The sequence below is a fragment of the Leuciscus leuciscus genome (genome assembly GCF_965113295.1).
Source record: "Leuciscus leuciscus genome assembly, chromosome: 25".
Classification (NCBI taxonomy): domain Eukaryota; kingdom Metazoa; phylum Chordata; class Actinopteri; order Cypriniformes; family Leuciscidae; genus Leuciscus; species Leuciscus leuciscus.
Window position 1 is genome coordinate 27,963,555 of NC_138724.1, and position 20,000 is coordinate 27,983,554.

Genomic DNA, 20,000 nt, shown 5'->3' on the forward strand with positions numbered 1-20,000 from the left:
AATTGGAAAAATGGGCAAGAGAATACACTGATATATAGATATATTTATAATTCATCTAATATATAAAACACCTATTATTTTAATACTTTCAATATTTCATTTTTTTTATATATCTGAGTATCACATAATATATTTTTTTAATAATTAGAAAATATTAAAATGAATAAAACATACATTTTATATAAATGTTAATTACATTTTTTTTAAATATATTTACATTTAAATTAAATACATTTTTTAGATCAATTTGAATCTATTCTGAGGAAAAGTCTGAGTAATTTATCAAATAAATCTGAATCAGATTAAAAAACAATAAATTAAACAATAAATATATATTTTTAATAAATGAACATAAACAAACAAACGATAGTCTTGAACAGACTTTATATTCAGCCACCAGATTGCACATTGCAATTGAGCCTTACTCAAATAATTAATCAAATAAAACTGAATCAGATTAACTGGAAAATCAATATTTTGTGCACAGACTTCATATAGCTGAGAAAACAGAGGCGGTTGTTTTCTGTGTCATGCTATTTGTTTCACGTTATACAATCATGTTAGCGTGTCACTTACACGGCGCGGTCTTTTGCCGAGTCTCGAGACAGCGCTGACACGGAAACATGCTCATGAATACGAAGATCAATCACTGACAAATCAGCGTGAATGTCAAATCTTCATCAGCAGTAAAGAGTCTTTTAAGTGCTATCTGAAGTCCAAGTCGAGGCAGAGAGAGAAAAATCAAAGTCGTCGAGGTTCAAAGTAACGCGTTTAAACATCAGGCTTCATGAAGCTCACCGTCAGACAGCGTTCGGACCGTGACGTCGTCGGTGGAGACGCCGGGGCCGTGTTTGTTGTACGCCACCACCCTGAAACTGTACTCCATGAACTTCTTGAGCCCCGTCATGGTGTAGGACAGACCCGTGACGTCCACGTCCTGCAGAAACAAACACAAACAACATGAAGGACTCAATCTGCAGGACTTTTTACTGTAGTACTTCTTTAAAACTATGTAATTAACCCCGGATATGGTCACCCTCCATCTTTACATGTGAAAACTACCGATGTATTTCACACCGCCTTTACAAAAAAGTGCGGTGTTATTAGGTAATACCAGGGTATTTAGATGTATGCTATGGTATTGTATGATCACCACCATATTCATATATCATAGCATGCTGTATATATGGTAATCCAGAGTTGTATTACCAAGGTATGATGTCCAAAAAGCGGAAAAACAAAAACAAAAAACACATTACCATTGTACATGTCTAAAACAACTGTGGCAAAAACATGGTATTACCAGAGTAAATTTTACTCTTTTAAACAAAAATGAAATACACAAATGCCAAAAGTGTTGTCATAGTAAACATGCACAAAATATTTAAAAAGCAAAGAATTACCATAGTAAATGTAAAAAATCCCATTGTATTACCAAAGTAAATGTGCAAAAAATACATGTAAATAAACAACAACTTGGTATTATAACAGTAAATGTGCAAAATATATGTAAAAAACTTGGTAACACAGTAAATGTGCAAAAATATATGTAAAAAAACTTGGTATTATCACATTAAATGTGTAAAAATACATGTAAAAAAACTTATTATCACAGTAAATGTGCAAAAAATACATGTAAAAAAACTTATCACAGTTAATTAGCAAAAATATAGATAAAAAAAATTGGTATTGTCACAGTAAATGTGCAAAAATATATGTAAAAAAAACTTGGTATTATCACATTAAATGTGTAAAAATACATGTAAAAAAACTTATTATCACAGTAAATGTGCAAAAAAAATACATGTAAAAAAACGTATCACAGTTAATTAGCAAAAATATAGATAAAAAAAATTGGTATTGTCACAGTAAATGTGCAAAAATATATGTAAAAAAAACTTGGTATTATCACATTAAATGTGTAAAAATACATGTAAAAAAACTTATTATCACAGTAAATGTGCAAAAAATACATGTAAAAAAACTTATCACAGTTAATTAGCAAAAATATAGATAAAAAAAATTGGTATTGTCACAGTAAATGTGCAAAAATATATGTAAAAAAAACTTGGTATTATCACATTAAATGTGTAAAAATACATGTAAAAAAACTTATTATCACAGTAAATGTGCAAAAAATACATGTAAAAAAACTTATCACAGTTAATTAGCAAAAATATAGATAAAAAAAATTGGTATTGTCACAGTAAATGTGCAAAAATATATGTAAAAAAAAATTGGTATTATCACATTAAATGTGTAAAAATACATGTAAAAAAACTTATTATCACAGTAAATGTGCAAAAAATACATGTAAAAAAACTTATCACAGTTAATTAGCAAAAATATAGATAAAAAAAATTGGTATTGTCACAGTAAATGTGCAAAAATATATGTAAAAAAAACTTGGTATTATCACATTAAATGTGTAAAAATACATGTAAAAAAACTTATTATCACAGTAAATGTGCAAAAAAAATACATGTTAAAAAACGTATCACAGTTAATTAGCAAAAATATAGATAAAAAAAATTGGTATTGTCACAGTAAATGTGCAAAAATATATGTAAAAAAAACTTGGTATTATCACATTAAATGTGTAAAAATACATGTAAAAAAACTTATTATCACAGTAAATGTGCAAAAAAAATACATGTAAAAAAAAAAAATTTGAAAAACAAACAAACACGGTATAACCATAGTCTCTATCCAAATAAAATCATGGTATTACTATACAAATAAAATGATAATATCATGGTAATTCTTTGTTAGTTTAAGGTCAAGTTGCTAAATGCTACATATGCATTGATATGTAAATGTGGGCGGTCATATGTTAATGAGCTCATGATGATGAAGAGGTCACCTGCTCCGAGTCTTGCCCCTTCTCACTGTAGAAGAGTTTGTATGTCTGAATGTCCCCGTTCCCGTTGACCGGTCTCTCCCAGCTCAGAGCCACTGACGCGGGTCCGACGGAGACCACCTGCAGATTCGGGGCCGGACCCGGGACCTGAACTGAGAGACGGAAGAAGAGAGGAAGATCAGCTACATCTAATAAATAACAGGTACAAATCTGCACAAACCTAAAACCCTAAAGTTATTCCTGTTTTTATAAAGTTTTAGGAACAAGAACGAAGAAACGAAGGCGTGTTTGTCTGTACTTCAACTTTAAGTACATGTTTGAAACACAAAGGACCACTGAAGTAATTTCTTCAGTCTCTTCCACTGCTTACAGTTCTACTTGAAGCTGCTTTTTTCTTTTGGTTGACACTTATTTTTTTCCCGCTTTTGCAAACTTCAACAGAGCATAGTGACAAAAGACGACATGTTTCAACACACCGCAGCTGGATACTTTAAATAATGACAGTATCACATGGTAAAAGAAGAATATTCTGGCGAGAAAGCAGCATCAGAATCCCGCTGAGGATATTTCGACACTTCAAACGAGTGAAATGCATTGTGGTCCACGTGTGGGATGCAAAGGAAACGGAGGAGTTCTGACCTAGAAAGACCTAGAAAGAGAAAACTGTGTTGCTTTAATTCGTTTTGTCCGTATAAGTCAAACGGGAAGTGCCGGTGATCCACAGAATAATAAACGCTTCTGATTTTACTAGGATGAATCCCAGCTTCATCTGCACACTCAAAGTACTTCATTTGTCACGGGCTGAGAATATAGTATCAGAAATTGTCTTGATAAAGACCCTTTTTATATATTAAATATGTTATGTTATTATGTTAATATGTTAGTGGATGCTTTACAAGAAATAAAAAATAAGATAGGAATACGTTTTGTTAATGTTTTTGAAAGAAGTCGTTTCAAGGCTACATTTATTTGATCAAAAATGCAGTAAAAATTTTGAAATATTATTTCAATTTAAAATAACTGTTTTCTATACGAATATATTTTCAAATATAATTTATTCCTGTGATCAAAGCTGAATTTTCAGCATCATTACTCCAGTCTTCAGTGTCACATGATCCTTTCAGAACTCATTCTGATATGATGATTTGATCATCAAAAAACTTTTATGATTATTATCAATGTTGAAAACATATTTTATGGAAACCGATTTTTTTTTTTTTCAAGTGGTTTCGACTAGTACTTTTATCGTACTATTTTTATTTATGAATAAAAAGTTCAAAAGAACAGTGTTTATTTGAAATAAAAGTATTAATATTAAATAGAAAAAAATCATACTGGCCCCAAACCTTTGAACAATAGTGTATTTGCGAATGGCATATTTATTAACAGGAAACCAAAAATGGAAGTTGGCAATTAATCCATCAGAAATGGATTGGAACATGATTTTTTGTTATTTGACAGGTGATTTTAAAAGTAATGTTTTTGATCAGAAGAACATGGAAAATCATGCTCATTAAGACAAAACATGTTGTCAGGGTGTTGCCAGGGCTTGTGGGCAATATTAGCATGAATTGACAAACTATGAAAATCCACCAAAAAGTAATGCACCATCCAGGCACTATTTTATAGGGATGCATGATATATCATCCACCATATCGGTATCGGCCGATATATGTTCATTTTAAATGTTACCGTTATCGGCCTGAAGAACACTTGTCCGATGTATTAAAGCTGATAAATAATGTATTATTTCCTTCAGCTGAGACACTTCAGATGCGCACTGATCAACATGAGGGTTTTGAATTGCTTGAAATATGATTGGAATCACTTAAAAAAAGGAAAATACAGTTCAGTGCAACATGTGCAGCGCAAGCCAATCATATCGGCTACATAACATTATAATGAGAACATCATAATTGTGTGTTTTGGTCATTGCTTTTAATGGTGAGACTATTGTTTTTGTAATCACACTCTGAAAATTATATAAACATTTGGATTTAGATTTATCGGACAATATATCGGTTATCGGCTTTCAAGTACAAAGAATTATCGGTTATCGGTATCGGCAAAAGTTTTCATATCGGCACATCCCTGCTATTTGATTCTGGTTGCACAATGCTGATCTCACATACTACATGTCAGATATCATACAAGCTAGGGATGCAGTTTCTTTCTGCTTTTGTGTGTATCTGTGCTATGCACATCAGGCAGCCGGTGTTTACACTCGACCGTGGACACACACCAGGAGCAACAGTCTCCTTTCATCCCGTGAGATCAGCTTTTCTGACAGCTCCGACCATACCTCTCGTCTCATTAACACTGGTCCCTGTATCCATGAAAACCATCCTGACAGATGCTGTGTACAATTCCACACTCATTCAGGAGTGCCAGCCTGTACAGCAAAGTTCACACAGAACGAGCCTGTCTGTGAAGAAACCTCAAGACAAGCAGCGAGTCCCAGATCAACTCCTTCCTGTAAACAAGCGGGCGGTAGGTTTGGACACGCACAAACAGGACTAGTGTGGGGGCGTGCGAGAGGTGTAGAGAGAGAAACCTCAGACCTGGCTAGTGGTCAAACCTGTGCTTGAAGTGTGTACATGTGTGTGTGTGTTGGTGTTTTACCCTCCAGCTGGGTGGCCACCGTAAGCGGGGCAGAACTCTCGCCAGGGCCGTTAGCGTTGGACGCGACCACCCGAAACGTGTACTTGGTGTCGGGGACGAGGTTCTGAATGGTGACCTGCATCTCTCCCGGTCCGCTGGTGTTCTCCACACGCTCCCTGTGAGCAAAACCACAGCAATATGAGATATGAGGTCTGAGACATGCTAGTCAAAGTACGGGAACGCATAGGCTTCTAGTCTGATTTTGTGTCGACGTGATCCGAAATGTGTCAGAATGCACATTTGCACTTGCACTTGCACATGCACTTGAGTTTGATTCTCAATCTTCTACAGAAACAGTTTGAAGATAATCTTGCTAAGCAAAATTATATATATGATCAAAGCTAACTTTGTTTATAGTATAGGTTAGAATCGGGATCGGGCATTTATATAGCGCTTTCATATGTACTACTGTACACCCAAAGCGCTTTACAATCATATCAGGGGATCTCTCCTCAACCACCACCAGTGTGCAGCATCCACTTGGATGATGCGACGGCAGCCACAGTACAACGGCGCCAGTACGCTCACAACACACCAGCTATAGGTGGAGAGAGGAGAGAGAGTGATAGAGCCAATTCAATGTAAGGGGATTATTAGGAGGCCATGATTGGTAAGGGCCAATGGGTTGATGGTTAGATCATTTAATTTAATCAAATAATCCAACTAGAATTTGGCTAAAAAGTGTCTAGGTCACCAGTACTTTAATAGTATTTTGAAATAGCTTTAATTTTTACATATTCAGTTTTCATTTTAGTCAAATTTTATAGTAATTTGTCATTAATGTTTTTTATTAAAAAAAATAATAATAATCTTTTATTTGAGTTTTAGTTTTATTTCCAGTTAGTCATTTTTGTGCTTCAACTTAACATTTCATTTAGTTAAGATAATATAAATATATATACAAACAAACATATAATACATTTTATTTTAGCTTATATATATATACATACATACATACATACATACATACATATATACATATATTATATATGTATACATATTTTGTATTTTATTTCAGATTTATTTCAATTAACACATTTTTTTTAACAGTTTTTAGATAATAATATCCCTGGATGTCACATGGGAAATGGTACATAGAACACATTGCATTGTGGGATACAGTACCTTTCGCACTTTGATTTTGGTTATATACTACTTATTTAGTCAATTCTAGTAGTTTATCCATGTATTTTATGTTTTATTCAGAAAATTCTCATTCTGCACACAGAATATACACTGATAAGGACGCATCTCATCAAATATTTAGATAATTGGTCGATTAATTTAACCATCAATACTCCAAAATCCTAAGCGTTTGCTTGCATCCTTGTGAATACTGCAGAATAAGTATGTGAAGTATGCTATTAAAAATATTAGCAGTTACAATTTGTGTATCCTGTTCCTTTAAAGGGGTGGTATAATGACCCTTTTTACATGTCTCAGTGCGTATGTGAAGATTTAGCTCAAAACACAGCATGTTAAAATTGTCCCCTTTTGAGTAAAAACATGTTGTTTCGTATGTGTCCCTTTAAATGCAAATGAGCTGCTGCTCCCAGCACAGAGGGCGGAGCTTCAAGAGCTTGTGCGTGTGTGTCAGCAGCTCCGATTACCTCACAGACACGCACTAAAATATCAGAAACTGTTCTGTCTTTTATATTTAAACTGGAGTTGGACAATGATGGAGAGACTCAAGAAGAAGTGACAACATGTAGAAGCAACATGACGTTTCTGAATGGTTAGTTGATGAATTTATGATGCTGATGTGGAGTTAACTATCTTTAATTAGCATATTCTGTCATGATAATCTATAAATTGTGTTCCGGGGGCGGGGTTTATGTACATTTTAGGGTTGGTGATGTCACTAATCCGGGAGGAATGTGGTGTGGTGCGTTTGTTGTAGTCCTTAAAAAACGATTTCTTTAAAAGCAAATATCTCCCTTTGCTTTGAACTCGTTGTAACTTTGCAGATGTTGTTTATGCTCAAAACATCAACATTACACACTAACTAAAGTTAGAAAAGTGAAATCATAATCAACCACCCCTTTAACAACCAGCAGAGGTGGCCCACATAAACCGCTATTTACATCTTCAGCATCTTTAACCTAAAAACAGTCCGCCCTTAAATGTGAGGTTTTAAATCGGGTCATAAATCTTATTTGTTCTCTCTGGCTTTTGATTAGATAAGATTAGATAAAGGTTTTTATTTGTACTTTTTGTTGCATTTTGTTTAATGTATTTATATTTTGTATGCTGCATGCTTTCTTTTCTATATGCTCAATATTTTATTATACAGCACTTTTTGGTGCAACTCTGATGCTTTTAAATGTGCTATAGAAATACATAGTGACTTGTCTTTGCACCTGTTAGTGCCGTCCAGACTGTAGAACACAGAGTAGGTGATGTTGTCCCCGTGCGGTTCGACAGGGAGACGCCAGGTCAGCTTGATGAATCGAGTGGACACCAGAGACGCCACCACATCACGCGGGGCAGAAGGAGCGGGACCGTTGCGCTCGGCAGGACTGGACGCTACATGGTCAGTAGTGGCATCGGTCAATGAAGGGACAGTAGAAGGAAGGGCAACGTCTTGGAGGGTGATTGTGATGGGAGGGGCAACATGGGGGGTAAATTATAGATAAAGAGGAGGGGGAGGGCGAGGAAAAAAAGAAAAAGAAAAGAACATAAAATAATTGACGTAAAAGAAAAGACAACTACAATGACTTAAAAATTAAAACAAAACGGCAACTTTACTATGAGACAGAGCAGGAGATGGAGGCTCGGCGCCAGGCTAAACATGCAGCATGTTACGAACACTGAGGGGAGGGCATAGCATTAACATTCATATCAGAAGCACAATGTTAATTACTCTTTCACATCTGTCCCTGCAATTAAAACACACTGATGACTACAGCTCAAGTAGATAAAAATAGCACATTTTACAAAAGTGATGTGGATGCAAATCAGAGGAATCTGGTGGTGATGTGCAGGGAATATTTACTGCAGAAGAATAATCCATCTATCTATATCTGCGTGTGTGTAAACAAACATATTCTATTATATATAGCAATCATCCGTGTAAAAAGAAATATTTTATATAATATCAAAATATAATACAACTAATATAATTTGTAATGAAAAAGAGAATGATTGAAATAAAAATGCAAAATAAGAACAGTTTTACTAGTCGTTTCAGAATTTTGGACAAAATAATACAAAAAAATGATAAATTATATTATAAATATATACACTTATGCACGCACGCACACAAATGCTAATATAATTAATACTAAACTATACCATAATCTATGTAAATACATTTTTGATTATTACTAATAAATTCAAATATTATTTTATTAATTATTAATAAAAATTAAATATTAATTTCTAATATTCAATATTATTTTAAATATTCTTTGAAAATCCTGGGGATGAGTCTTGCTTTAGGGAAAACAATTGTCGCTCAACAACTCCGACTTCCAACACAAAGACATTAGCAAGGCCGTGTAACACCGAATCCCGTGTGATCGGCCAATCGGCTCTAAGAGGAAGTGCGGATTGGAAACCGATTCGTGTGAAACTGGAGAAAAAAAGGCGTCTATTCATTAGACTTGTTTGCAGAAAACCAATGAGGAGAAACCTTCAAGACAAACAACAACTCTTGATGGAAATATGAGAATAGAGTCGAGCAAGACAGAATATAGAGCACAATGAAAGTTCGTCCCCCTCACAGCTTGTGTCCGGGCTTCACTCTCAGGTGTGAGTGACACCCTTTCAGCGCCCGAATAAACGAGTGTGTGTGTGTGTGTGGGCGAGGTGTGTGTCAGTCTGCAGTGTCTGGCACAGAAACGGGCATCAGAGACCAGCTGGAGACGTGAGCAGCCAAAACCCGTGAGCTTCCCGATCCGATCCGATCCGATCCTGAGATTCCTGACTCAGCATGAGGACAGATAGGGAGAGATTAGACTCCTGATAAGACAAGACTCTGTTTTTTAAGTTTGCGCGGAAATAACTTTTTTTCCCCCAAAATTATTCAACGCCTAAACCTTTTTCAAAGTTTGCGTTCTCGAGCCGCCAAACACTGTTGTCGTGCGAATTAGCAGGTCGGATCGCGTTAAGGGTTAATGTTCGCGTGTGGTGTTAGCGGCCCCTAAGTTAATAACTAATGATCTTTGCAACGGAAGTGAATCAATCAATCAAAACTAACTTTATCTGGACAATAACTTTATTCTAGAGCTGATGTAAAGCCAAAACAATCTCTGTTACTGTAATTTCCTATGATCACTGTAAAGCTGCTTTGAAACCGTCCATATAGTTAAAAGCGCTGTATAAATGACTTAATGGATGAACATAAACCATCATGAATGACCCCTGATGATGAAAACAATGGCAGCATGGGACTTGATGAAAATAACTGCAACTTTATGACTTTATCCAGCTACATTAATATCTTTATTTATTTATTTAACAGCCTAATCTCTTCACAGCTGGGGGGGAACCACTCACACTGCCCTTCAAAGGGAAGATCTTAAGTCAGGAAATGACATCAAGCACAGGAGGAACCTTGGGATATTATTATCATTATTAGATATGCACCAAAAATACACTATGAAATAAAGCAGAAACAGAAATCGGAGGCAGACCCGAGGGTGTTGGTTCAATCGAAGTAGGATCAAAAATGGATGCTGGGAAACTTTTGGGTTTGAAGTTCTGTACCTCTCATTCAGTATGCATGGCTAAACGTTGCATCTCTATATTTCCAGCCGTTTGATGATGTGTAATATAGAGCTTGCTGTTTATGTATCTGCTCGGCAATGACTTAAAAGAAGCCCAAATAGAGTCATAATGTTTAATTAAAAGAACTAAAAATTCTAGTTTGCATTTTTTTTTTGGATCATTTTCATTTATATGTACTGATGTAAAACCACAAAGTAATGAACAGCAATATTAACTTGCATGTGTGTTTCACGCATTTAACACACATGATGTGATGAACATGAAGCAGGGCAACAGAATGAGTTTGAGCGAATCAATCGGGTGAACGATGAATCAATGATTCAATGACTCGTTCATAAAAGAGAGCCATTTACTTCATTCCTGAATGAATCAGCCGTTTGAACAAATCGAATTACTCAATGATTTACTCATTTAGACATTTACCACCACCTTTCTGGCAGGTTTAGTTTCGTATTTAGAGTATCATTTCATAAAAAATTTAATTTAAATTTTTCCATATTTTCCATATTCCATAATTTTTCCATATTAATAAATAAATTCCTTAAAGGTAAAGTTCACCTCAAAATGAAAATTCTGTCATCATCTACTCACCCTCATGGCCGTTGAAGCCTAAAAGTTTATGTTAATAAATATTAATATTGATATTTCTCCAATAACCATTATAAGATATTAATAAATTCTACGTTTAATCAAATACAATATTTATTTATTTTCTAAAGCTACTTCTTGTAATGTCTATTTGATTATTTTCTTATTTAACACAATAATGACCTTTTGGGGCAATTTAATTAATTAATTTGAGATTAATTAGATTAAGTAATTGCCACATTGTGCAATTAATTAAATAAAAAAAAATGTATCACTTGACAGCCCTAATATATATACATATACATATAAACTTACACACTACCGTTCAAAAGTTAGGGGTCAGTAAGATTTTTTAATGTTTTTAAAAGAAGTATCTTCTGCTCATCAAGGCTGCATTTATTTGATAAAAAAAAAAAAAAAAAACTGTAATATTGTGAAATATTATGACAATTTAAAATGACTGTTTTCTATTTTAATATATTTTAAACTGTAATGTATTCCTGTGATCAAAGCTGAATGTTCAGCATCATTACTCCAGTCTTCAGTGTCACATGATCCTTCAGAAATCAGTCTAATATGATGATTTGATGCTCAAGAAACATTATTATTATTATCAATGTTGAAAACAGTTATTTACTATTTTTTTTCAAAATTCTTTGATGAATAGAAAGTTCAAAAGAACAGCATTTATTTAAAATATAATATTTTCTAACATTATAAATGTCTTTACTGTAACTTTTGCTCAGTTTAACTCATCCTTGATGAAGAAAAGTATTGATTTATTTTATTTCTTTCACCCAAAAATAAAATTCTATTTAAAATAGAATATTTTCAAACATTATAAATGTCTTTACTGTCACTTTTGCTCAGTTTAACTCATCCTTGATGAATAAAAGTATTGATTTATTTAATTTCTTTCCCCCAAAAAATTAAATTAAAATTCTTACTGACCCCAAACTTTTGAACGGTCGTGTTTAATGTTACAAAAGCTTTAGATTTCAGATAAATGCTGTTCTTTTGAACTTTCTATTCATCATAGCATCATGAAATAAAAATGTAAATAACTGTTTTCAACATTGATAATAATCATAAATGTTTCTTGAGCATCAAATCATCATATTAGAGTGATTTCTGAAGGATCATGTGACACTGAAGACTGGAGTAATGATGCTGAAAATTCAGCTTTGATCACAGGAATAAATTACATTATAAAAAATATTAAAATAGAAAACAGTCATTTTAAATTGTCATAATATTTCACAATATTACATTTTTTTTTATTGTTTTTTGATCAAATAAATACAGCCTTGGTGAGCGGAAGATACTTCTTTTAAAAACATTTAGAAAATCGTACTCACCCCAAACTTTTGAACGGTAGTGTATATATATATATATATATATATAAATAAACATACAGAGAAATATAGTGTATGTTGTAATAAAGACATTTCATGTTAAATCTAAAACCCAAAACACACACAGAGTGTCAGGACCGCAGTGCATCATTCCTGAAAATCGTTGAAAAGCAAGGCTAATAAATGAGAGGTGAGGAAGATAAAAGAGGAGTGATGTGATGGCTGAAGTTGATATGATGTGTGATGTTGATATGAAAATGGCATTAAAGTGTTTCCTCTGAAGATGAGATGGCGTCGTGCACAGAGAGGCTGGCACTACAAAGGTTACAAACCCGACACACTCGTCTCACTTCCAGAGGAGAACGCTCCGAGCCTTGATCTGCAGCGCTCCTCAGACGTCTGCTTTATTGAGATGAAAGATCGGGATAATTTCTCCAGAATGTTTTCTCAGCGCAGTCACGAACTGCTGCTACAAACCAAACCAAGTTATCCAGACAATTCATTAGTGGTGTTTACCAAGTCGAGCATCACTGTGATTGGTGTTTACACTTATATACTAGAGTTTATAACTCAAGACTTGAGGGTGGAGTGAGAAACCTTCAGGAAACAACCCAGAAAACTCCAGTTTTTTCGTCTTTTACCAAAACTTGCGAAGTCTTTTATTGTTCTTTTACCTCGTCAACCACATCAGTGGTTCTTCAAGCTCTATAAAACTCTTGATGTCTATGTAAAACACTCTTGGGTGTAATTGATTCTGCTCTTAAATTTGATAACCAAATAAATGCTGTAGTTAAATCTAGTTTTTTTTCCCAATTAAGATTATTATCTAAGGCTAAACGTTAACATTTGCAGAGTTTGAGAGAGTGATCCTTTCGTTCGTTTCATCTAGACTTGACTTATAATAATTCTCTTTATACTGGAATGAATCAATCCTATGTTAGTCGTCATCAGATGGTGAATGCAGACTTCTGACTCGCACAAGGACATTCTTATCATATTTCCCCAATAATTTTTGGTTTTAAAGCCATGAACGGATTAGCTCCAAAATATCTCTCTGATCTTTTGAAATTAAATGACTCTTCAAGATCATTAAAGCTACACTGTGCAATTTTTTGCAAAAAAACACTTTGTTCTTCCAAAATGATATGTGCTCATTAATGTGTAATTACTTCTACCAACTAATCAAGTATTCTCGTAAGCGTAGAATCTGCCATTTAGAATACATACGAGCGAGTCACTCGAATGGCGGCCGCCATGTTACGCCTCCATCTTGAAAATACATTAGCCAAAGAGGGACATACCTGGAAATACTTCGCCTTTCGTGTTTTGACACTCAGTGGCACCGTGACGAATGCGAGGGGGAGATTACTCACGACTGCCGGCAGATTTGAAATAATACGCCCACCGTAGGAGTTGAAACGCCCTCGGAAGGGGAGGGGCTAGAAAGTAATATTCAGTTGGTATCAGGGGGCCAATGTTTCAGAAAACACTGAAGCTTCTCCGGGCGCCGCCATTGATTAGCGGACCATCACCTGCTGCCATTGACTCCCATTCATTTTGGCGTCACTTTGACAGCGAATAACTTTACATCTGAGGCGTTTAAAGACTCCATTTGTCCATTATTTATTTCTAAAGAAACACGAAAATGTATAAAAGGCTCCATTACCTTGTATCTTACGTATCTAGACTTTAGACGAGGGGTAAACGTCCAAAATTGTGGAATAGTCTTCCTCTATTCCTAAGACTATATCCACAGAGTCTGTTTGTAACTCTAAGTTAAAAACATACCTCTGTTCACAGGCTTTTTGATGGAAACTCCCTTTTTAAAAAAAGATATTTGTCCTCTTGTACAGCACAATGGCCAACTACTGTTGCTTTTATTATGCTATATATATATAAAAGTTGATTGATGACTACAAAACAGACTGGATCACACCTGACGGGTCTGTTTGCGTAACCTCAATCCCACAGGAAGACTGAGTACGGCACGCCGCTCAGGAAACGGGAACGTTTCACACCTTTACTTATATCTGTCCTGTTATTTATGGAACCGTGTTTTCATTAGATGGGTGGAGAGCGAAAGCGGGCGAAACGCGTGTGGCTCTTCCCGTCGAGGCCCAAAAGGCCTATAAGCACACAGAGAAAGCTTCCTGAATGGAGGCGTTTAGGATCGTACAAATCACACAGCAGGGGTATATAAAAAAAAAAAATTTTTCTTCCACTAGCTCACATTCTCTCTCTTCATCCGCCCTACGTTTGCTGCCAGGAAAACCCGACCGCCTGACAGGAACCCCGGCCAGCTCATCAATAGCCATTCACACAATCCAATAACATCTGATTGCTCATCATTTGAGTTTGAACCTCAGCAGAACCAAAGCCGCAGACCTCCAGAGGGCCGACGCTGCAGAAATCACATCCCAATCAAGAGGCTTGTCAGATGAGGGGCTTCACCGCGGTAAACACGCTCATAATCACACACAACAGGTCTAAGATGGGAACGACTTTAAACGGTACGTGGTGACGAGCTTCAGGGCCTAAATATCTCTTCATTCCCATCATGTAGGACGGTGCGGAGTGTGTGCCGGGAGAAAAGTGTCAAGAAGTATTTTGCGGTAGATACGTTTACAAGGCTATTGTAGAAATGAAAATGAAATAAAATGAAAATGTTTTTGTAACTGCTGCATTTTTGACCCGTGATGTCAGAGGTTCAAAACGGTGGCACGCAGAATAATACATGTAAATTAATAATAATTATACAATTTTATTATAAAAATATTAATTAAAAAGGGTTGAATTATTTAAATGTTATCATTCAAATTCAAAACGGTGGCACGCAGAATAATAAATGTAAATTAATAATAATTATACAATTTTATTACAAAAATATTAATTAAAAAGGGTTGCATTATTTAAATTGTATAATTAAAAAATAAAAATAAATACAATCATGTTTGTGATGTGTGCATCTAAAGACTGAAAATGACTCATGAATATGATAATAAAAATATTAATTGTAGTAATAATAATAATAACAACAATTACAACAAAAAGTTATTATACAATTAATAAATTAAACAAATGAAACAAATTAATTATAATTATAAAAAAAATTTTAACTGCATATTTATAATTTAAAATGAATTTAAATGCATTATCATTTAAATGCAAATAATGCAAATATGGTTTTATGGAAGGGCTTGCATTATATATACATTATTATACATTATATATTTGCAAAAAATATATCAGGTTCCAATATTGAATAAATAAAATGCCTTTCATTTGTAAAGTGAATTTGACTGAATCATCCAAAAATAAGCATTACTACATGGTTTTGATGCAAAATTGGATTTTCAGCAAAAATGACTATATCTTGTGATACTGAGAGGATTTTGGTGGTGCCGCCCACCCCTGCCATCATACTCAGAGTAATGCATGACATCAACATGTTTAACAGAATGTAATCCACAGTATGCCAGCAGATCTCATTACACACAGCTGGAACGAGAGAGATCATGTACTGGCATTATGTCCTGTAATGGAGGAACGGAGATGAGGAAAAAAGGTGTTTCATCACCGATGCTCGTGAGGTGTTCACACTCGCAGTGAGTGACATATCTGTAAATATGAAATCTGTGCAATATCATCTGAGATTAATATTCTGCTCTCATTCACTCAAACATCAAGAAACCTAAATGTAATTAATTTAACATTAATTTTATTAATACAATTAAAATTATGCATTTTATAATAATAATAATAATAATAATAAGATATTAGTATTTTTGGTTAACTTTTATTTTTAATAATTTATTTGAATACATTTTTAATAGATCTGCTAACAGCCACATGGATATATCAACCATAGAACTTAAAGGAATATTTCCCACCAAAGTGTTATTTTTTTTATTCTATTTTTTACTTATTCTCATTTGCCATTAGAAAATATTTAGATTTTTTTTTATATATATTTAAAAAATATATATTTTTTAAGTCTCAGCCATACAGTGGAAATCAATGGGCTTGTTTTGGACCCCACTGACATTCATTGTGACTTCTGTGGAAGAAAGAAAGGCGTATGGGTTTGAGGGCGAGTAAAACACAATGTTCATTTCTAGGTAAACCATCCCATAATGTTTATTTTCTAAGAACCTCCAATGCAAATGAGCAGTGAAGGATCATATACGCGCGCCGCAGGAAATCAACACAAGGGCCTGGACTGATTTGCAAGAGTCCTCAAGTGGATTATTTCTTCAATCAAAACAAAGCTCTCGTGTAATTGGAGAGTTTGAGAGCAAATGTTCAGAGGAAAGACACACAAGCACATGAGAAACAGTGACGCGCCGCCACGGCGGTTCACTCCATCCTGACGCCTGCTTTCATTACACACTTCCTCTTAAACAACACAGAGATTAAACGGAGAGCAAATGGCGACTCTTCCTTTTCCTTCTCCAATCCAAACCACAACAGAAACATAATCAATAACTGAGAGTGACACTGAAATCAGCTGTCACCAATCGTCCGCTAAACTCCAACGTGACGGATCGTCCCTGAGGACCTTTCTTTTTCTTTATCAGGATTTAATTTCCTCTTTCCTTCCTCCCCGTCATGATAAAGAGGTCCTGTTTCTAAGAGGTGCTGATGGGAAACAACACGACCTCTCAACCAGCGGAGCCAATATCTGTATCTGTGTATCAATCTCAAAAATATTTGTATCTGTATTGGGTTTAAAGCAGAAGTGGGAGGGGCTTTACTCTGAAGTTCGGACGATTACTTGGGAAGACCGTCATGTCTATGGTTTTACAGCCTATCTTTGAACAAATAAAATTAAATGAAAAATCATGTTTGATAATCGCGAACAAGCAAAACAATAAAGGTCACAACGATGTAATTACCAGAGGAAAACAAACAAGTCTGTCATTGGTTGCCTAAAAAAATAGACCCGCCCCAAACTCACGCCATTGATGATGTTTATTGTCAAAATAATTAAATCAGCAGCAGCAACAACAATAATTAAATTAAATACTACATTTAAGTTAAAATTAATAATTGTAACAATATTATTATTTTAAAAAATTAAATATTAAAAAATTTATAAAAAAATTAAGGGTTAAATGTTAATTATAATAAACAAAAATCGTGTTTGATAATCATATTCAAGCAAAATAATAAATGCTACCGGAGGATTAAAATGAGTCACTTTTGTGTCAACATTTCCCATCATTCAACAGTTGAAGCATCACTTACACGCATATTCTGATACATAAAAAATACATATATCTTTTTAGACCATATTAATCATAATTAAGACTTCTGAAATCTTAAGTAACCACTTCCCATGAGAGCTTAAGTCCACTTCCTCTACTGGAATCTGATCAGCAATTAACGACGTGTCACAGTTTCAATTGCAATTCATTTGGTGGTTCATTGGTGTCTGTTTGCAAACTAAACCTCAGGAAAGCGGGAGAATCCGGCATTATTAAACGAGATCCACGCACACATACTGCGGGGCTCCGTCGAGAGGAGCTGATGCAACATGAACATGAAGAGCATGCAGACGCATCTAATAAAGCGGCGCGGTTAATTAAACATTCAGTGGCGAGATCTCTACACCCGCGCCAGGTGCCAAACAGATCTCACACCAGCATCCAATCAATGCAGCGTCATTTACACCTCTGCCCCGACGTGTGAGAACATGTGTTCAAGCCTTCATTCACTGCGTACGCCTGTGAAGCCTGAGACTGGGAGAGAAACACGCAACTATGCAGAACTACACATCCAGAGCATCTAAGAAACATGCAAACTGTAGTAACGCGAGACTCTCTCTCGAGTCCGACACGGAAGTGACTGAAACTGCAATTCATCGACTGGCCACTAGAGACAGGCAGCAAAAGAGAGTCAATCCCATAAACCCCCATGTTAAAATGCCCAACTTTACAGCAGAAAAATAGTGTGTTTACAGCCTGGTGCAAAAAGTGGTTTTGGTCTATATAGCTAATTTTGCCCTTCATGACGACTGTGAGGAAGGTTAATTTGTTTATAACTCATCTGTTTAAATGATATTAAGCTTTAAAGTTCTACATAATTAAGGGCGTGGCCACTTGAGTGACAGGTGGATTGCCGCTGATGTCACTACTACTAGCAGTTTGTCTGTTAGCGTCACGTCACCTCACCTCAGCTAATCCGCCTCACTGCATATTTTCGTTTATGTGACACGCTACAAAGATGGCGACGGCCGGTGTGGTGGTGAACAAATGAGTCCTATAAGCCTATTGAAGAGATGAGTCCGAGCTTAGGACCCCATTAGTATGCTAGTATTGTGCCTGATCTAAATCTGTTCTCATGATAACTTGTAGCTAACGTGACCGCGAAATTTAAAAATACTACTGTTACTGTGTCACGAAACATTAAATGTTATTGTATTGTATGATGTTCTGTTTTAAGAATTAATTATGACATAAATCATTTGCATTAGTACAAAAAAAATGACATGCTTGTAGTAAAAAAAGTATATTATGCCCTATTGCTTAATAGCTTCGTCACAAAACATACCTAAAATTTGTATTTCTTTCATTAATCAAATAAAAATAAAAGATTATTATATGAATTAAGGGGTTTGATTGATTACATTAAGATTTGTGATTCCGTAATTTTATTATACTGTTCTTTAGTCAAGGCTAAAAAGCTAGTATAAGCTCAGCTAGCACGATCATCGGATAACGTTAGCTGTATGCTACTATCTAAGCTAACTAAAAAACACACTAACAACGAGAAATGTTTAATTTCACAATCTATAGCTTCGGTTAAATACTAGTATATAAAACGTATAAGTTTAATTACATTAATGACTTGTTATAACGTAGTACAAACGTCTTCTATAATAAAGTGATTTTGTATGATTTGTAACCAGGCACTAAAGCGATTACCCATAAAACGTGCTTTGAACCAATCGGATTGCTTAAGCGCGGACTCATCTCTTCAGTAGGACTCATTTGTTCACCACATTGGCTCCGCCCACTTTGGGCTTCAAAAATTCTCCTCAGAAACCAACGGGTGACGTCACGAACACTACGTCCATTTTTTTTTTTGACAGTCTATGTCCGTGTAACGCATCCACCCACAACACCCTCGCAACGAGTTTGAACAGGCAAATGCACTTCTATTTTATCCAGATCATGTAAATATGTAGATGTCATGCTTATGACATGCTGTAAAACAATCATAATCAAATAGAAAGCCACAAAAGCTTTTGGACTCATCCCCAGAAAGCATCACTGACGGACTGCTGCGACCCATCCCGTGATAATGATTTCTGTGTTTAACTCCTGTCAAAAGATCAATCGGTGAGTCTTGGCGAGTCTTTAACCCATCGCTAGAATAAACACTCGAGATCTGAAGGGATTTGGCTCTGAAGCTGGTCTGAGCTTTTCTGAACACGCTTAATGAAGACGAGGATTTCTGCAGAAACCAGCAGGAATCCAGGCAGAAACACACACATATATGCAGTGTAAAGGGAGTTTACCTAAATCCAGTATGATGAGCTGAGCGCTGGCCTGGACGTTCCCGGCGGCGTTCTCCGCTAAACACTGATAAAAACCTTCATCTGACTTTACTAAACCCAAAACCTGCAGGTTATGCTGCTTCTGTGGAGACACACACACACACAACACAACAGACCATTTCAGAAGAACGAACAACACTAACATGTTAAACACAACACAGTTTTGTTGTGTAATGAGTAATGGTGGCTGTCACTGGCACTTTCATGTACAGGGTTCAAACTGATGAGCCATTACTGTACACAA

General features: G+C 35.2%; 1 protein-coding gene across 1 annotated transcript in view; it reads right to left on the reverse strand.

Moving 5' to 3' along the window:
• The window catches only part of neo1b (neogenin 1b), a 141,011-nt gene that overhangs the window by 23,689 nt on the left and 97,322 nt on the right, over positions 1-20,000 (reverse strand). Inside the window, 5 exon segments of the mRNA XM_082160627.1 lie at positions 799-937; positions 2,864-3,012; positions 5,483-5,637; positions 7,882-8,104; positions 19,718-19,838. Coding sequence (XP_082016753.1) covers positions 799-937; positions 2,864-3,012; positions 5,483-5,637; positions 7,882-8,104; positions 19,718-19,838 — 787 coding nt within the window.